The following is an 18,429-nucleotide window of genomic DNA, read 5'->3' on the forward strand; positions in this document are numbered from 1 at the left end:
AGCTCTCAGCCGGGCGTCTCGTAGTCTAATCCTTGTTCGGGATATACCGCGGCCTTCTACGACCTTGCAGACGCCGCCACAGTTACAAAAGGATTAACCGTCGGCGGCGACGTTCTAAGAAGAGCACCCCATTTTGCACTTCTCGGCTCCCTTTCATGCGCCGCCGTTTCTCACGGTCAGTCGGGGAGTACGGCGCCCGTTAACTGCCGTGACGCGGTGTCGCCGAAAATGGCCATCCGTGACAGTATAAAAATCAGATTAATGCTCTATTCTAAGAATAAATTTGTTTCTTTATTTAAATAAGTGTATGCGTTAGATCAAGCACCACACTTTCTTAAGCTATCGGTAATCTTTCAAATATATCTACATTGTTCTAAATCTGAACAATACTCTTTAAAACCATTCGATTCTTGGCCAAACCCCATAATGGGGATGCGCCACGGTCAATAGATGAACAAGAACAAGAGCAAGCTCCTCGCTGGTGCGTGGCTCGTGGTCAAAGGAAGAAGAAGCCGTTCCGCGCTCAGGCGTTCGTCGCTCGGCCTCCGCCTCGAATTGGTGAGCGTTTAGAGCGATGACTCCACCCAGGAACAGTTTGGTAGAACTTAATTCCGTTACGATGATAAGGAATGCCGACAGAAAGCCGTTGTTGAAGAAAAATTGCATAGCCGATGCAGAGCAGCGCAATCTTGGGGCAGAGCCGAGCTGGTGGCCTCTTGGCTGGTCCCAGCTTGACTAGGCGTACGCGCGGTCACATGCTGACGCACAAAGTGTTCACGGGATCACACAGTAAGGGAAGAGTATCGCCTGGGTATCGACGAGGTTCGATTGCGTATCGCAGCACCAGGTAACCTGATTAGGTTTAGCTAGTCAGAATAAATTGCCTAATTTGCTCGTACGAAGATTGGTACGAATTAGTTTGAATCCCAAGTCAACCTAATTAGACCATCTAGCCTAGCTGTGCTCAGTTTTGGTTAGTGATAATTATATAGGTTTCGCTCAGCCCACTTGTGGAGCTCGGCATGAGTAGGAGCACCAAAATATCAGCTGTGCTTAATTAGAAATAAGGAGGCTTTCACTCAATTAGCTTAATCATCTGACTTAGCTTTGACATGTTCACTAAGACCTAATTAGGCTTCGCTATGATTAACTAGGCGGAGCTATGCTGAGTGCACACAAGTAATATATATTCTCTTGTCTACATGGCGAGTGAAACAAACGGAGGGCATAGCAGCTCTGCTGTAAAGGCTTCTTAATAGAAAGGAGCACAACTCATCTTGTATGCTGCAAACCTGACGGATGCGTTTAGTCCCGTTACAGACATCAAAACGAAGCAGTAATTTGGCCTATATTGAAAGTGTAGCCTGTGGACTCTAATGATGGTCTCTAATGGTGGAGTAACCTCCGACAAAATGAAATTCGAACATTGATGGTTAAGTTTAAGACCAAAATCTATGCGTGACGTCGTGGATTTCAAAGTATTTTTTGTATTGTCGAGGTATTCACTCGACCACATGTCCTGTAATTTCGGTATGTTAAGTCTATAGCAACCTCACAGGACAATGTACTTCACTTTTACAAATTAAGAACTCGGCAGGACGTGGTAGATGCCGTCAGTACCTACGGTGTAACGTGGGGTCCAGGAATTTAAAGGTGGCGTTGAGAACCATATTGTCTTTTTGCACGTTTTCTTGCTGACCAAGCGTCTGTTAAAGAGTAACTTTCTACTGCTAAAAATATAATTTTCTTTTTTGTATCCCATGAATACATTTAAATTGCAGTAGCTACACATGCACAGTACTCTGCGAGGGTCAACTCGCAGTGGATTAGAAATGTCTTCCTCGTGTTAAAGTTGACCCACAACCATCCGACGGTCTTGCACTGGGAATTAGTCCGCCCGAGTAAAGATCGGGATATGGCGACGTATACATGCCGAAAGGTGGCATGGCAGTTGGTTATCATTGGCTGGCTAAAATGACGCAATCGTCTTTGCTGCAGTGGTTATTGGCTTTTGCATTATAGTTGAGCATTACTGCTGCACGAAAAGTGATAGCAGCAGGATACTGACCTGCGAAAGGCTGACTCCTTCAACGGCAACTTTGATATCTTGGTGAAATAATCAGTTATTATTTTAGGTTATGCTAAGGTTCACCGAACAATGGCGCACATCCTTTATCACATACTTTTAAGTCCCGTGCAGGGCACGTGGTCACCTGGTACAATAGAATCGTGCAGCCTAGAGGTTAACCCAGCACAACAACATCGGCTTGTGTTAACATTGCATTAGTTCATCAACCAAGGCTCCATTCTGCTTTGTAGCAAATTCATAAAAATTACTCCCTGAAGGGGAGAGTTTGTAATGTGCTAACACTTCGGAGGATATGACTGGCGTCGAGTGTGAATGTGCGGATAAATATTAAATTTGGTTTAATAAATTCTCAACATTTACTGGATCAGTCGTTAGCATTTTAGGTGGATACAGAAGTGCTGGTTCCTGCAGGCAGTTAATTTTGTTATGCTATGATTCCTTAATAAGTATAAGGTTATAAACACATAATAGGTGGTAAACTTCTAACAAAGTAATGTTAACATAAATATACGTTTACAGCGCCTGACAGTCACTTGTGAAAAGTGTTTTTTCTATTTTGTTCAGAAACAATAAATTTAAGGTTTTTCGAAAGTGTTACTCGAATGCAAAACGTGCTGCATCCACATAGCCACCACGCACAGATTTCGTGGTCTTGCCGCTGGGTGACGCAGCGCTTTAACGAAAGAGAAAGAGGAGACTGGGTGCAATGCTCAGCTCGTGCATTGGCTCATGAATTGCAGTTAGCCTGCCCTGCAGCGGGTCACCCCATCCGGGTGGGAAAAATACGGTTTGTAGCTTGAAATTTTGTGGCAAGACGCGACAGCGCCGAACGCAGTGAGGCGGCCTTTTCTACTTTATTCCAGCATGCGTACCAATGTGGGCTATCGGGGCACCTTAAAGTAAATTTTATCGTAGCAACGAACCACAAGACATAAAAAAACAGCTATGTATTTTCAGCAAGGTCATTTTCGGAGGCGTATGTATCACCAATTCTAGAAACAAGAGTGCTCGCATCCGTCTGTTGCCCAATTTTTGCACTTGTTTCCTCTGTATGATACAAGCCAGTTTACTTTATTCATACGAAGTGGTGTAGGTGTCCGCTTTAGCCGAGGCCATGTTGCCCGTTTAGAATGACGCGGCATCAACTATTCAAGCGGCGCGGTTCTAGGGTGGGAGGTAATGATAGGCTATTGAGCTGGCGGGATTATCATGAATTGCTTCAAAGCTAATGGCCTCGCCAGCAGTATTCATGGCGCTTCACTGACCTGCGCAGGTAGCGCAAGAGCAGATGGAGCGCAGGGCATCCCGTCGCAACGTCGAGGACGCCAACCAAGGCGACATCTTCCAGGAGGTGCGCCTGGATGACAATGGCAACATGGAGGAGGCACCCATCACCGGTAGCGTTGACGTCGTGTCCATAAGCATTCGATGCTTGGCGAGTTTTCGTCCCATACTCCAAAGCAATATTTACCTTAGATGATTTACTTACGGGAAGACAGGCACCATACTTTTCTCCCAAGGAGATCATTGACGTTCAGAGAGTCAAATATAAGAAGACCCAAAGTGGAAGATCTGTCGTTTTGTTCTTCCCAATTCCAGTAATAAGGCGAGAGCCTACGGACAGTAGCACGATGTGCTAAAGACGTTGCATAAACAGGGATAAAGTGCCAAGACAAGGTCACTCATGTCTGGAAATGTGGGCCTATCTTTGACAAAGGTGACTTGTAGTTCATGGCGCAGTTTTTTTTTGCAGGTGGGAAGTGCGACAGCTACACCACGTTATGTGCGGTACAGGGCTAACCCCCGTTAGAGCTAACAGGCTAAGGATGAGAAGAAGCTTTTGACTAGTATAGGGTGACCTATTCAAACGGTGGGTAGCTAATCTGGCGTACTTTATTATGGTTCATTTCTCCTTCCTTGGGTATACTTAAAATGAAATTCTCATGTGACTCATGCGGTGAAATATATAATGTCGAACGCGCTTCTTTGTGAGACACTAAATCACGTGACAGCATCAATACCAACGGCACGCTTAGGACCAGAGGCCTGCTATGCCTTATAGAAGGTGTAAAATGGTCCTAGATGCACCATCGCGCTCGTATAAAAAGAGGCATGCATATACGTAGGCACCTCAATCTTCATTGCATCGGCGCTAAAGATTTGATTTTTGAGTCATCCTAACGACAGTGAGGGACCCCATTGTGCTTTTGCCGAGTGACCACACTCGGAAAATATCGAGTAAATAGGGAGTCTTTTTGTCCCTCAACAATAATCGCCATCTATGTTGCGTACCTTCCCTCGCAATATTACCGCGAGACTGGCACTTCAAGATTAACATGCGCGTTATCAACGTGACATAGCTTTCTTTATAGGAGAGGGGCCATCGCCGAGTTTTCTCATAAAGGAAGTGCCGGCAAGGCGAATTATGATTATTGTTGCGGGACAAAATGACACCATTTCTACTCGATCATTATTTGGGGTGCATGCATGCCTTATTTTTCTGGGAATCCACAGTCGAGAAGATATTAGAACCATGGCGCTGCCCATCCCAGATCCGAAAGGCAGCGAAATAATTGTTGCATTTTCTCAATGTCACCGTCCTGTTTCATCGTTTGTGATGTGAAACGTGAAATAGTTAACACGTCGGCCCAGTCAGTGACTTTTTCTCCTCTTAAACCTTCCTTCTCATTCTCCCCTTCTCCAGTCCAGTGCAGAGTAGCTTACCGGAGCTCAGTCCTGGTTAACCTCCCCACATTTCTCCTTATTCTCCCTCTCCCTCTTTTCAAACATGATAAGTACAGTACAACTTAAGCCTAGCGAGCCCACTCGACTGGTGGCTCTTTCTCTGCTGCAGGTACGCTCCTTTCTGGCGACAAGTCAGTGGGCGGGGCACTGCGCATCCCGACGGCGGTGATGTACTCGTTCGGCGTCGTCATGCTGCTGTCGTCGTGCGTCGTCCTGGTGTCGCTCTTCTACATCATGTCGGCGGGCCGGCCTTTCTCCCCGCGCGACAAGCCGCTGCCCAAGCCCGAGCCGACGATGACCATCAAGCTGCGCGTGGCCGACCTGCCGGAGAGCTTCCTCGGGGCGCTGCGACAGCGGGGCGCCGCCGGACCGGGAGCGGCGAACGGATCTGCGGCCTCCGCTGCGGCAGGTAGGTACAGTTGTGGAAGACTAGTGTAGAATTAGACCCATTAGTGTATCGTGATTCCACAGGCTTGGCAGCGCAGGAGACATGAAAGGACTTGAAGGGAAGACAAACAGTGCTGCTTGCAACTGAATATTCGTGTTCAAACGCTTCACCTTATATAACTTCAAACTTACGTCGTGGTGTAGTTGCTGCGGACCTGAAGGTCATGGGTTCGATCCCGGGCCACGGCAGTCGCATTTCGATAGAGGCAAAATGGTACCGGGTGCTGTGTGATGTGAGTGCATGTTATCAAACACCAGATGGTCGAAATTTCTGGAACCCCTGCTACGGCGTTTCCCATAAGCTATCGTAGTTTTGGGACATCAAACCCCTGATATGATTGTTATCTGGTATTCAACAACAACCGTGCGCAACACAAGAAGCAATCACAACTGAACACGTGAACGATATTATTCATGTTTTCACTTTATCGGTTATATCAGTAGAACGCGTGGCGAAACGTTCTTGTTCTTTTAAGGAAACGTCATTTTCTGCTTCAATAATTTCGCGCAAGGACCGATCTGACCGTGTACTTAGCAATTATGTGGCAGTCTGAAAACAATGGTTCGTACTCTGCACATAGAGTTTCCTAAAATACACGAGAGGGAAATTTGGCGCTAGTGCCTATGGGAGCTGCAACGCACGGCGCTTCGGCGAGCATGGGAATGATTGGTAGTAGAAACATTTGTCTAATCTTCGTACTTCTGGCCTGCTTCTGTCTCCATGTGTGCTCGTGTGGCTTGGAACTTTTTTCTCATGAAACGAAAAATCAGCAAATGTTCAGCGGTTTTGTTTCACCAGTTTAATTTCTTAAAACTTACCTTTTCAAATCAGGTCACGAAGTTCAAAAGGGTTCGTTCTTTTCTCTAAATCGAAACCGTAACCAGCAGTAAACGAAGGCGCAAGTACGATTCGCCGTCCGCAAGTAGGAAGACTAGGCAAATGTGTGTACTACCCATCATTCCCATGGTCGCTGAACGATCGCAGCGCTGGAGTCCACTGTAGTTAATTTTAGGAAACTTTATGACTCTGCAGAGGGCCACGGTTCATATCTTGCCACACAGCCGCCGCGATTCGATGGGGGTCAAATGACAAGACGTCTCCGTGTGCTATCGTGAGCACTACAAGCAAGAACACGCCAGCGCACGGCGAATTATGTGGACCCACCGATTGAAACAGTGCTGTTGGAAATTGAGAGCAGAATGCGGCTCTTCTGCGGGAACTGCAGCTCTCACTCTCAACACGTACCTGTTTTAACGGCAAGTGTGCCTGATACGCGCTCTGCGCGACATGCCCGACTCATGATCGCGAACGCCCATTGGCGCGCTAGCCTTTGCTTTTTATATATCCACACTAGAGAAACGGGAGCGCCAGCAGTTAGCTGGACCACGGCGTCCTTCGCACTTTAGTTCTGATAGCGCCCGCCCTGTGTGTCACGTGCGAGGCCAATGGCCATGCGCTCTCGCGTTCCCACTCAGATCGCTCGCAACAGTATCGTTGCGTGTTGGTCGATCAGTTCTATGAGGTGGTGGCACAAGGTGGTGGCGCAGCACCATAAATAAAACTTGCACCGCATATTTTCGTAAAGAAAACTGACAGCGCGATTTGTTCACATTTCTCATATAAAAAATTTAAGTAAACAAAAAATAGTCCGACCTTAATTGTCCGGGGCTTTCACCTTGTGGAGAATGTGCCCATACCGGACGCCCAAGTCGTGAATTAGGGTCACCGATAGTTTTAAACTGTTTTAAGCATGGAGCACTTGAGGTGCCCCGGGATGTCGTACGGTGCCGTATGCTGTCATCGCTTGGCGCGACGGATATAAAAGCACGTACAGCGTAGCCTTACGTATAGCATACCGAAATCCTCTCGTGTCTTCAAGTGTTTTGATGGCGATAGTAAGCGTGGGGCGTTTTAGGAAGCCCGTTCTCTTGTATGCTGTCATCGCATACAACAAAGAGAGAAGAGGGACGGAAAAAAATCTGGAGAAGAGGAAAAGAAAGCCCGGGAGAAACAAAGAGGGCTGTCCTTCTCAGTGCTCACTTCAGCCTTAAGTAAAGTAAAGTAAAAGGCTGCGCGTGAATGAAACACGTTCGTATACCATGGTGCAGCAGTGGTTGTGGAGCTCTACTGCTTCCCCAAAGGTTGCGGGTTATCAACTCCGGCCGCAGGGTTCCCATTTCAACGGAGCCGAGGTGGCAGAAGCTCGTGTATTATGCGACGTAGAGGACGCTAAAGAACACCAAGTGGTTGAAATGTCCGGAGCGCCCTCTTGCAGCGTCCTTCGTAATCATATCGTCATTTTGGGACATCAAACTGTAGACATTCTTCTTCATTACTAGTATTTTTAAATGACAGTTTCACATGCAATCATACTGCAAAAGTACAATTACATGAACGGGTCTGTACTCTTCTATGCGAACGTGTTCTTTTTCCCACAGCTTTTTACACCTTTAACACGCTAGCCGAAGAGCGAGTGTTACTGTACACTAAACATTTAGAGTGTTTGGGTAGTGCTAAAGTGACACAACAATAACCTTCATCTACTTAATTCGAGTACTTTCCTTACGTTATCACCACGATTCCGATAGTTCGCGGTTCTGAACGGCGTGCTCGTTATCAGTCTGACATAGCTTTTTCGACAGGAAAAGTGGCCAGCGCCGGGTTTTCCAGGAAAGGAAACGCGAGCAAGTCAGATGACGGTTATTGTTGTGTAGGAGAAGTACTCCCCGAATACTCCCTTTTTTTATCTTATAGAAAGTATGTGGTGTTTGCTTTCACTCTGTGGACAGCCAGTGACCCTAGCCGTGGTCGCGGTGATGGCCGGCGCCACTCGCCAGCAGCGCCCCCGCTTCTCGCCGGCAGCGACCATCGCGCTGCGGTGCAGCGTCCGGGCGAACCCATGATGTCGGCCCAGATGTACGGCGACAGCGCCTTGGCCGAAGAAGGCTACTCGGGCATTGGGAGAGTCGGCCCGGGATCGTCCAGGGGTGACGTCAAGGAGATCGTCGTCATCCAGAGCCCCATTTGCGGCCAGGTGTGGGAGAGTCAACGCATCGACTGCCATCCCGAAGCGGCCCCGAGCCTCGAGTCGTGCCGGTAAGCCACGTACTCTTCAAGGCATTTCCGTTTCTACAGCTGTGATCTAGGTTCACATTGTAAAAAAAAAGACGCTCAAGGCACACGTTTTAGAATGGTTAAGACAAAAGAACAGTAGGCTCTTTTTCCAGCTTTCAGTGGTGACTCACTTCGTAATCACTTCGCTTTTTCATTAAGTGGCCACCCCTCCGCTAACACGTAAGGACGATATCTACTTGGCCACTACCAGATGTATATACTTTCGTACGGGTGTGCTGTGCCCAAACGTCCTTCACAGCATTTTAATAAACATCCCGAGTTTTTTTATGATTGTGCGTCACAATCTTTTCCCGCGTTATTTTACAAGTCACGCAGTATACGAAACCAGGAACGTATTTTAAATGGCTAAGTGAGACACTGTAGACGTTGTTTATTTGAGGGCGCCGTAAAGTAAGGAAGCGTCCATATAAATATTACTCGGCGAAATCTTGCCAACGAAAATGAATTTCGGGTAAACGGTAAAGTTGTACACATGTTTGGTTGTCTTATTAGTTGTCTCTAAAGAACAGTCCATCGGCCGGGCGAAATGCGATCTCTGGATCAGTGAACACCTTTGGTTTCACGGAATGGTATCGTTGCAGAGTTCGCGGCTGCTGCTTCGAACCGGTCAACGCGTCCTCTGAGAACTTGGAGCCCGGTTTCCAGCTACCGCCAGCCTGCTTCTACCCGGCCAACTACCTGGGCTACAAGGTGGACTCCATTCAGCGGTCCCCGACGAGAATAGTAGCGCGTGCCGTACGCGTCACACCATCGGGTCTTCCGGACGACCTGCGTACCATCCATGTGGAAGTGACCAATTACAACGACAACACTGCCCGCATCAGGGTACGCGCATGCGCACACGTGGATGCGGCACGTAACTCGGGGATGCAGCCACGACCAGTGCGATAGGAGACGTCAGATTGCTGGAAGTTGTCGATTTTAATTTTTGAAGTAGTAGTAGTAGTAAACATTTATTTAGAAAAAAAAAACAGACGTTGCTAGGGAGACCAGCCTCTAGTGGATCAGCCTCTCTGCAGTACTAGGTGGAGTTCCTAGTCAGGGACCCCATTGATCGTGGCCGCTGTCCTGGCACGCTGGACCATGACTCGTTGGGCCGCAAGGTCCTGGCGACCGAGCAGGGCCGCCTCCCAGTCCTCTCTTGTTCAAGGATGGTCCGTTAGACAGAGAGTACTATAACACTTACACTAAAACGCTTTCACTGATTAAGGGTAGTACAAAACTTTGCCCGTGATTTACATAAGTGATGAATGACATCGCAGAAGTGTATGCCAAGAACATTTCATTTTCGACTTTGTACGCATCCTAATCACCTTCAGCCTACGGTGCCACTAGAAGTGCATTTGCGCAATAGATATACAAAAAGAATTCACAGTAAAAATAGTTCTCACGTTTCGTCCGGCCCAAGTTACTTGCCACACTAAAAAGCTTCACTTTTGTGAAGTTTTCAGCTTTTAGCTCTCGCACTGAGTTAACTAAGACGTTGTCAGTGCAGGTCCAGGCATTCACCTTCACCTTTGTCAAGAGTGAGCCAATTTACTAGTAACGGTTACTAGTAAAAGTTGGATTATAAACGTAATGTGTTTTTCCCAGATAGTTTCCGCCAAGGATAAATTCTTCAAATGGCGCGAACTGGTCAAACACTGTGTGTCAGTGAAACCAACGCTTCGGCAAAGGAACCATCTTTAGACAAGTCGCTTCGTCGAAACGTTGGACGTGTACACACATCTGTACCCACGTTCTCTTAGACGTGAAATGTAGCGTACGTTTTCTTTTTTATTCCGCGGGACATGTTCACAGGTGTACGACCCGAGGTCTGCGCGGTACGAAGTGCCCCTGCCTAACGTGCCACAGAAGGACCACTACTTTCCTGTGATGTACGAGACCTCGGTCAACCCGGCCGGAGACCTCGAGATCATCCGGCCTGCGTCCAGGAAAGTTGTGTACGTAGCACACTTGGAGCTGTGACTCTTCGTCGATTCGAAGCCATCGCTGTACTGGCAAGCTACGTTGCTTGTGGGCAAGAGCTGGAAAACAAGGCTTGATGTAGGCTTCGTCTCTTTAACATCCTGACTTAGTGTGCTTCAAGATAGACGTCAGAAAAATATGACCTCGTGTACTTATAGTAACAAATACTGTTATCTCGTATTCGGATACTGGGTAACGCTACTTCTTTCTCACCGCTAGGTGCAACGTTCCGTAATCACACAAATTACCGTTAAAGGCAACTTGTCCGCAAAGCGTTCCGTTGTATAAAGCTAATACACATGGTAGTGTACGTTTTGTTCTAAAAAAAACTTGAGCACAAGACGGTTAATATTATTCGTTTATACCTACAGATATTCAGTTTTAAAGACTTGCTGTTCAATGTACAGGCGTTCTCGCAGTAAGCCAAATGGATCTAGAGAGTGCGCGGTAGGCTTGCGGCATCCTAAACGATCGCAGAACATTGGGACATGAAATGAGGACGGGGGTAATCTTATTGGGAAGTGCGTTGTAGAGGATGTAGCTATAACCTTTCTAGTGGTCAGCATACTGTTTTTGTCAAGCTTGAGTACAATTCCTCGAAGTGGTCGTAACTGCTCTGTATCAGAGAATGCGAGGAATATAGGCCGGAGGTGAACGCGGAAGTGGTTCTGCAGATTCCACACAAACCTGTCAACACTGGTGTTCGCGGACCAGTTTCTTCAGATGTCCACTTACATTCCGTCACGTTACGTTTACGGGGTCGGAGATATCAAGTCACCGCTGCTGCGAAGTACGGATTGGCAGAAGATCACCCTTTTCAACGCCGGGAGGTCGCCCATGGTGAGATTTTGTCGTTTTTCGCCTATGTCGCAGTGCGCTGACTGCCGTGAAGTTTAGGCCATATGATGAGACGGCACAACAGACTGCTTGAGAGATTAGTTATGGAGCGATTGTTATTGTGACTCTGAGCCAAGGTGATACGGTTGCGTGAGTTCTGACTAGTAGAGATCGAGCGTGGATACCAGTGCGGTATGTTTCCTCATTCTGAGGAGCGCAGTACCAAAAGTTCCGGTCGTCGCCTCATCCTCGAGAGTGAAGTGACGTGAGCAAAAGCGTCAGATATGACGCCATACCGACACTGTCAAACTTGAATCAAATGGAAAGGTTTTGCATGTCGTTGTACAAGTGTCACTATTTTCCCCCAATCTCAGTACTTGGTTCGTGTCACTGGGGGGGGGGGGAGGGAGTAACCCATGCCGTGCCACCTCGCTGTTCTGGCACTCTTGCCAGCATCCCTACTGTCAAACGCAGATGTCTGCAGTGACTTGCTTCTCTAGCATTGACGCGAAAAATACACTGCTATATTGGTCATTGTCATGTTGCAAAGTGAACATGAACTGGGCCGTATCGGACTAACCACTTTTCGCAAGATTTTTCTCTACGATTGCTATATTTTTTCATCAATGCAAATGATCGCCATGGTGTTCAAGTGACCAAGGCATTCGGCTGCCGACCCGCAGGTCGCGGGATTGAATCCCAGTCACGGCACCCGCATTTTCCATGGAGGCTGAATTGCTTGAGGCCGGTGTGCTTATAGATTTAGGTGCGCGTTAAAGAAGCCCAGATGGTCGAAATTTCTGGAGCGCTCCACTATGACGTCTCCCGTATAATATCGTGGGTTTGGGACGTTACTCCTGCACAATAATATAATTTAATATTACGCATGCAAATGAAAACCTCTTTGTGTTCGCAGGAGGGCAAGAACTTGTACAGCAGCCACCCGTTCATGCTGGTTCATGAGGAAACTGGTGAGAGCTGTGGCATCTTTCTGCTCAACAGCAACGCCATGGGTAAGTCACATGTTGAGTGCACGGGAAGACGCCATCGTACCATCGGCCGAATACATACTTTATTGCAAGTGAATTATCACAAATGCATTCGATCGATGTCGAACGGTCGAGTTTCATAACACGGTAATTGATTCGTGGAATAATAAATGAATTGGTTATTATAGTAAGAAGATCTTCACAATAAGTGTGCATTTGCGGTACATGCATGGCTGTTTGAAGGTACTGAGTGCTAACGTTGAAAAGTATAAGCCGGTGCTTAAGTACGCTTGCTTTTGCTCTTCGAAGCAAATGTAATGAAATGGCGTGAGTGGTCTTATTGCTTAATTGATTTTCTGCAGCTGGTAGATTTGAATTTCATTTAAGTGCACCAAATAGAGATATAAAAAGCATAGAGCTAAGCAAAATAACTTTTTCCGTTTTCTAGAACTCCTAAACCCAATTTTCAAAGTTATACTTGATGCGGCGCCCTTTTGTCAACATCATGTTCAAGCCGAGCTCCTTGGGTAATCTTTTTGGGTACACGCTGCAAAGTGATGCTTTAAGTAGGAAGAAGCCTTTCTATATAAATTGCTGAGATATAAAGCCTATTTTTATTTTGTTTTTTTCAGACGAATACTCTAAATGACAGGCCTCCTCTTAACAACAACGCAGTGTTTGCGTCTCGCAGAGGTCCCCCCTCTCACAAATTTCCTTGGAACTGTTATCGTGGTGGGTAGCAAACTCATAGCCGAATCGAGAAATAGAATGAACGTATAGAGCCGGGTGACTTAAACTTCTGTTAATGTTCATCAAACAAAACAATGCCCTGTCTGCAATACGCTGATGAAAGGAGTCTTTTCCGGCATCGTCTTTCTCCATTCCTGTCATCAACAAAATGCTGGAGCAACGTTTTAATTTTTGAGCTGACATAAGCCCCCTGTAGGACAGGAATGTTTGCATTTTCGAGCTGGGTACTGCACAAGCCGGAAGTAACTTCTCAATCTTTTCGTCTCGCAGACATCCTGCTCAAGCCGAGTCCCTCGGTCACTTTCCGCACGACCGGTGGGATTCTGGACGTGTTCGTGTTTCTGGGTCCCACGCCGTCCGAAGTTGTACAACAGTACACGGCCCTGGTGGGTCGGCCCGCAATGCCTCCGTACTGGGCACTGGGTTTCCACCTAAGCCGCTGGGGCTACGCCAACATCGACGAGGTCAAGGAGACGAGACGCCGCAACCTAAGAATTGGCATCCCCGTCGAGGCCGTGTGGTTAGACGCTGACTACATGGAGGGTCTACGACCGTTCACATACGACAAGGTCCGCTTCGCCGGGCTCCCCGAGTTTGCTCAGGACCTGCACAAGCGAGATATGAAGTTTGTCCTCACGCTGGTTAGTATCTCAAGCCCCGTTGCTGGGCGGGTTTCTCGTAGGCACTTGGAGTGATAGAAGATATATTTAGCGAGATAAGGCATTGTGTGCAGTCTAACGGGCACTATATTTTTTTACAAGACGACCATGTTTCATAGCTAAAGAACCTTAACGTGTGTCACTCAGTGTGGGCTCAAATCGGGCGGTCAACGCGCGTGAGGGAGGGTTTCACTGCCCCGCCGCGGTGGTCTAGTGGCTAAGGTACTCGGCTGCTGAATCCCGGCTGCGGCGGCTGCATTTCCGATGGAGGCGGAAATGTTGTAGGCCTGTGTGCTCAGATTTGGGTGCGCGTTAAAGAACCCCTGGTGGTCAGAATTTCCGGAGCCCTCCACTACGGCGTCTCTCATAATCATATGGTGGTTTTGGGACGTTAAACCCCACATATAAATCAATCAATCAATCAGGGAGGGTTTCACTTTTACACATACGAACCCATGGTGGTCGGAATTTCCGGAGCCTTCCACTACGGCGTCTCTCATAATCATATGGTGGTTTTGGGACGTTAAACCCCACATATAAATCAATCAATCAATCAGGGAGGGTTTCACTTTTATACATACGGTAGGAAGCGAGTTGCCTTTTATTGACGAATAGAAGCGTTTGTAAGATGACTCGAACTTGAGCATGCATCATCAAAAAATTCGTAGTAGATAGGTTCGTTTTGACCCGACTTTCTTTTCCTTTTCCATCCTCATTCCTTTCATTGCCGAGTGTTTCCATAAAGGTGCAAGAAAGCTTCGTTTTTTATTTATTACATACTGCTGACCTGTTTACTATGTCTTAAGCAGGAATGGGCATAGTGAAATGTTTACTAAAAAAACATAATTCACATCACATAGCGTACTGACAATGGTTACAATTCAACACTTATGTATTAATTTACAAAAAACTAAAGAAATACAATACAACAATGGCATAGCTTTGCTGACTGAAACGTACTAAGAAATGGAAGCATTGCGTAACACTGGGCTGCATGACTGTACAAAAAACTGTTATTGGTTATTGAGAGCATGTAGAAATGAATCAACTGTTGGACACTGTATAGCATCGGGTGATAGGCAATTCCATTCACGGGTATAGTTCTTGGAAGAAATAAATACCTGAATATGTCTGTGCGGTTTACGTAATCTAAAACTTCGTTTGAATGATGTGAGCGCACAGCATATTCCCTTATTTGCCTAATGTGCACTGTTTTGTTGATACCAATTTTGTTGTGGAAAATGAGGTAAAAAGCATCAGCCTCTCCCTTCTTCTTCTCTCCTGTAGTTTTTCGAGATCAGCTTTAATTAGTAGAAGTGAAGGGGAAGTACGCCAATTATAACAAATAAAAACAGATCGGACAGATTTTTTGGACCATTTCTAATTTTTTAATATTGGACTCAGTAAAGGGATCCCACACTGCAGCTCCATATTCTAATACTGGTCTAATGAAAGTTTGTACGCGAGAAGTTTGATGTGTGGTGTGGCATTTACAAGCCTCCTTCGCAAATAGCCAAGCTTTTTCATTGCATTTCTTTCAATACATTCATGTGTTCATTCCAATTTAAGTCTGATGTGAGTATGAGTCCCAAGTATTTGTGTTTAGTGACTTCGGATAATGCATGGCCATTAACGTGATAGGTAAACAGAAGAAAAATTTTTACCGAAAAGATACCTCAAGGACGTCATTGCGAGGACACAAACGTTAGCGTTAACGTTACGTTTACACCATGGTGTACGTTCTCACAACTGTTTGGGCACAACTTGTAGGAGGTTAGTTTATAGTGCATAATTTCTGCATTTTTGTGGCGCAATGCCTTTCATAGGAGCATGTGATAATTGGATAAATTAGCTGCGCATATTAGCAATAAAAAGAAGAAAATGCGTGTCTTTCTCTGCCAGCATCCCGGAATAGACGCGAACATGGAAAGTGGCTCGTACCTTCCCTTCGACGAGGGCCACAAGGCAGCCGTGTTCGTGAGATCGGAAGCCGGTGATTACAACTACGGCATGGTAAGCCATTAGACAAGTGATAGCACACTCCGCTAACCTGCGGTGGTTACAGCTAAATATTGTGACTAAGCTCAATATGCGCTCTACATTTGGGTGTTTCATACTAATTGGATGTTTTAGGAGTTTGATAACTATGTATTGCATGCGATCTAGCAATAACATTTTGATTTCTTGCCTCGTTATAAAGCAGCAATCTATGGGGCAGCTCCAGTGCGCTTTCGTAGCTGACATTGATGGAAGAGATCATGCAACAATGGGTAGTGCTTTCCCTTGCGGATGAGCAGCATTGAAGGCGTTGCAGAGTGGTAAAGCAGCACGCCGCGTGTTTAAGTGTCGAGGCTTAGTTCATGAATATTGAGGTGTCTCCTGGGCATACTTAACCAGCCCAGTCAGCCGCATTGTTAAATCTCCTGGGCATCTTGGGCATTGGCCCAACCAGATATATACTTTCGAAGTGCGCGATAATATGCTTAAGCAGCTTCGCAAAGTTTCTCACTGAGCCATCTGGTATTTCATATTAAGATCAACCGTACGAAACTAGTACGATGAGGAACAATAATAGAGTGACTTCCAATCAACAAATTTAAAGAACGGTAATAAGTGTGCGTTATTCGAGAAGGACAAAAAAAAAAGTTGAATAAGAACACTTGCCTTCAGCGCATATCCACTCGCTTTACTGAATCAAAATTTTATTTCATTTGCGATCAATAAATCTGATGCAGTTGGGAAGCCTGCAATTGTTGCGTCTCTTTTTGTTTGCCCTTGTAATATTTTGACGTAGCTAGTATAGTCTCGTATACAAAGTGTTTGAATAAAGAGTGTACAGAGTGTTTGGACGGTTTTTTTTTTGTAGTGATGCATGCTGAATTCTGTTATCAGCATTTATTCGTTGATTTTTATGTGTGTAGTCACTGTTGTTTGTTTCTAATGTTTAATTGTTGGTTATTCCTCTCGTATTTATATGTGCTTTTGAATTTTTCTTTTTTGTGCGAACGTTATGTAGATTGTGACACCCTCCCATTAATGACCCTAAGCACGGGGTTGACAGTATCAAATAAATAAAAAATAAATAAAATAAATATATCGTACATGAGAGTTCTCGTGCATATATGCGAAACATTTGCCTTGTCAGTGGTGACACGCACACACACACACACACACTCACAAAACGCTTTGCAGCTGTGCTTGAAGACGCTTGTACAATGTCCGAAACGCATGAAAGCACTCTCTGACCATGCTGTAAACACGAATGAAAATCTGTTGAACGCTCAGGTGGGCAATCGGAGTCGACTCGTGTATCCAGACTTCACGCATCCGGCGAGCAGCGAGTATTGGACAAAGATGCTGTCCTACTTCCACGAAGTGGTGCCGTTCGATGGACTGTGGCTGGTAAGGACTCCACGCGTTTCTCCGTTTTAACTTAACGTTTTTTAGAGAATGTTATGAAGAACGAGCTTCATCACGTGATTAAGGGTCAATTTATAGCAAACCTAAGCAGTTTAATTTAATACTCAGTGTTAACGACCCTCGACTAATGTGGAGGGTTTACTGGGTAATTGAACGCATATTGAGAAAAAGTATGATCAACTTAGTTTATACTTAGGTATAATTAAGTATAAATTATTATATGAGGTATAACTAGGTATATTGAGGTGTTAGGTAGAAGTATTGGGTATAGGTATTAGGTATGAAATTATTAGGTATATTTAGGTATTAGGTATAATTAGGTATTGGGTATAGGTATTAGGTAATTCGGTATAATTAGGTATTTGGTATAATTGAAGGAAATGTATTGCGAAGAAAAGATTATGTAACGCTACACCAGAAATACTGAGTCGGGTTGGCCTGGACTGCATTCAATTAGGTTTGGTTGGCTCGCCCTTTGCGTGAAAATGGCGCGTAGTTTTGTTGTCTACAAACGTTGAAACAGTTAGTACATCCTTCCACCCACTTTAATTGACATTGCAAGACAGTCGTAACATTGATCTTAGGGAGCATTGGAACTTAGAGAGGCTTACGCAGAAGATTGTACCTCATGTCAGGGACGTGGCTTTTGAACACCATGTGGTGTGCTCGGATATAATGCGTTTCTAGGACCTGAACGAGCCTTCAAGCCTGTACAACGGCTCCGAGCGCGGATGCCCGGCTTCGACGCTCGAAGAACCACCGTACTTACCCGGGGAGGGACACGAGGCGCTTCGCACCAAGACGCTGTGCATGACGGGTCGCCACTACCTTTCCAGCCACTACAACCTGCACAACCTGTATGGACTGATGGAGGCGCTGCGCACATACGAGTGAGCCAAGTGCTTTGGAATCACTGCGTACTTGCAGACTTTTTTGTCCACGTCATGACGTACGTCTTTGTGGTCTTGTTGAGTCATTGTCGTCGCATCGGAAATGGGGACCTATTACTATCACATTTACATGGACTGCAAATGAGTTCTGCGGAAAACCGCAAGGTGGCGGAATGTTTAAGAAAGGGAAAGAGGAGAACCACTCGTTTGTAGCACGAAGCCACAAGGAAGTCTGTGCGGATTTCTCAGAAAGAAAAAAAGCCAATTAGTTGCTGAAAAATTCGTCCTGGTCCGGGGTTCAAACCCGGGACCAACCCCGGTCTGGGGCGGTTGCTCTGCCAATTGAGCTAATCCAAAGGCTATAGCACTTGAGAGCGCGAGGGCGAATGCATCCCAACTGAGAAATCCGTACGGATTTCTCTGTGGCTTCGTGCTACGAACGGGTGGCTGCCTTTTTTTCCCTTAACATTTACATGGGCATTTCAAGGGCATATCTTTT

At 46.0% G+C, this 18,429-nt stretch overlaps 1 protein-coding gene across 1 annotated transcript in view; it reads left to right on the forward strand.

Annotated features, from left to right (window-relative positions):
- The first annotated feature begins 450 nt into the window (after positions 1 to 450).
- The window catches only part of LOC119186039 (lysosomal alpha-glucosidase), a 32,141-nt gene continuing 14,162 nt past the window's right edge, over positions 451 to 18,429 (forward strand). Inside the window, exons 1-12 of the mRNA XM_075869958.1 lie at positions 451 to 558; positions 3,363 to 3,486; positions 4,944 to 5,243; positions 8,072 to 8,378; positions 8,999 to 9,242; positions 10,218 to 10,360; positions 11,060 to 11,225; positions 12,139 to 12,235; positions 13,232 to 13,602; positions 15,523 to 15,633; positions 16,906 to 17,022; positions 17,728 to 17,930. Coding sequence (XP_075726073.1) covers positions 451 to 558; positions 3,363 to 3,486; positions 4,944 to 5,243; positions 8,072 to 8,378; positions 8,999 to 9,242; positions 10,218 to 10,360; positions 11,060 to 11,225; positions 12,139 to 12,235; positions 13,232 to 13,602; positions 15,523 to 15,633; positions 16,906 to 17,022; positions 17,728 to 17,930 — 2,291 coding nt within the window. The remainder of the gene's footprint in view (positions 559 to 3,362; positions 3,487 to 4,943; positions 5,244 to 8,071; positions 8,379 to 8,998; positions 9,243 to 10,217; positions 10,361 to 11,059; positions 11,226 to 12,138; positions 12,236 to 13,231; positions 13,603 to 15,522; positions 15,634 to 16,905; positions 17,023 to 17,727; positions 17,931 to 18,429) is intronic.

This window comes from Rhipicephalus microplus, chromosome 7 (genome assembly GCF_043290135.1).
Source record: "Rhipicephalus microplus isolate Deutch F79 chromosome 7, USDA_Rmic, whole genome shotgun sequence".
NCBI classification, from domain to species: domain Eukaryota; kingdom Metazoa; phylum Arthropoda; class Arachnida; order Ixodida; family Ixodidae; genus Rhipicephalus; species Rhipicephalus microplus.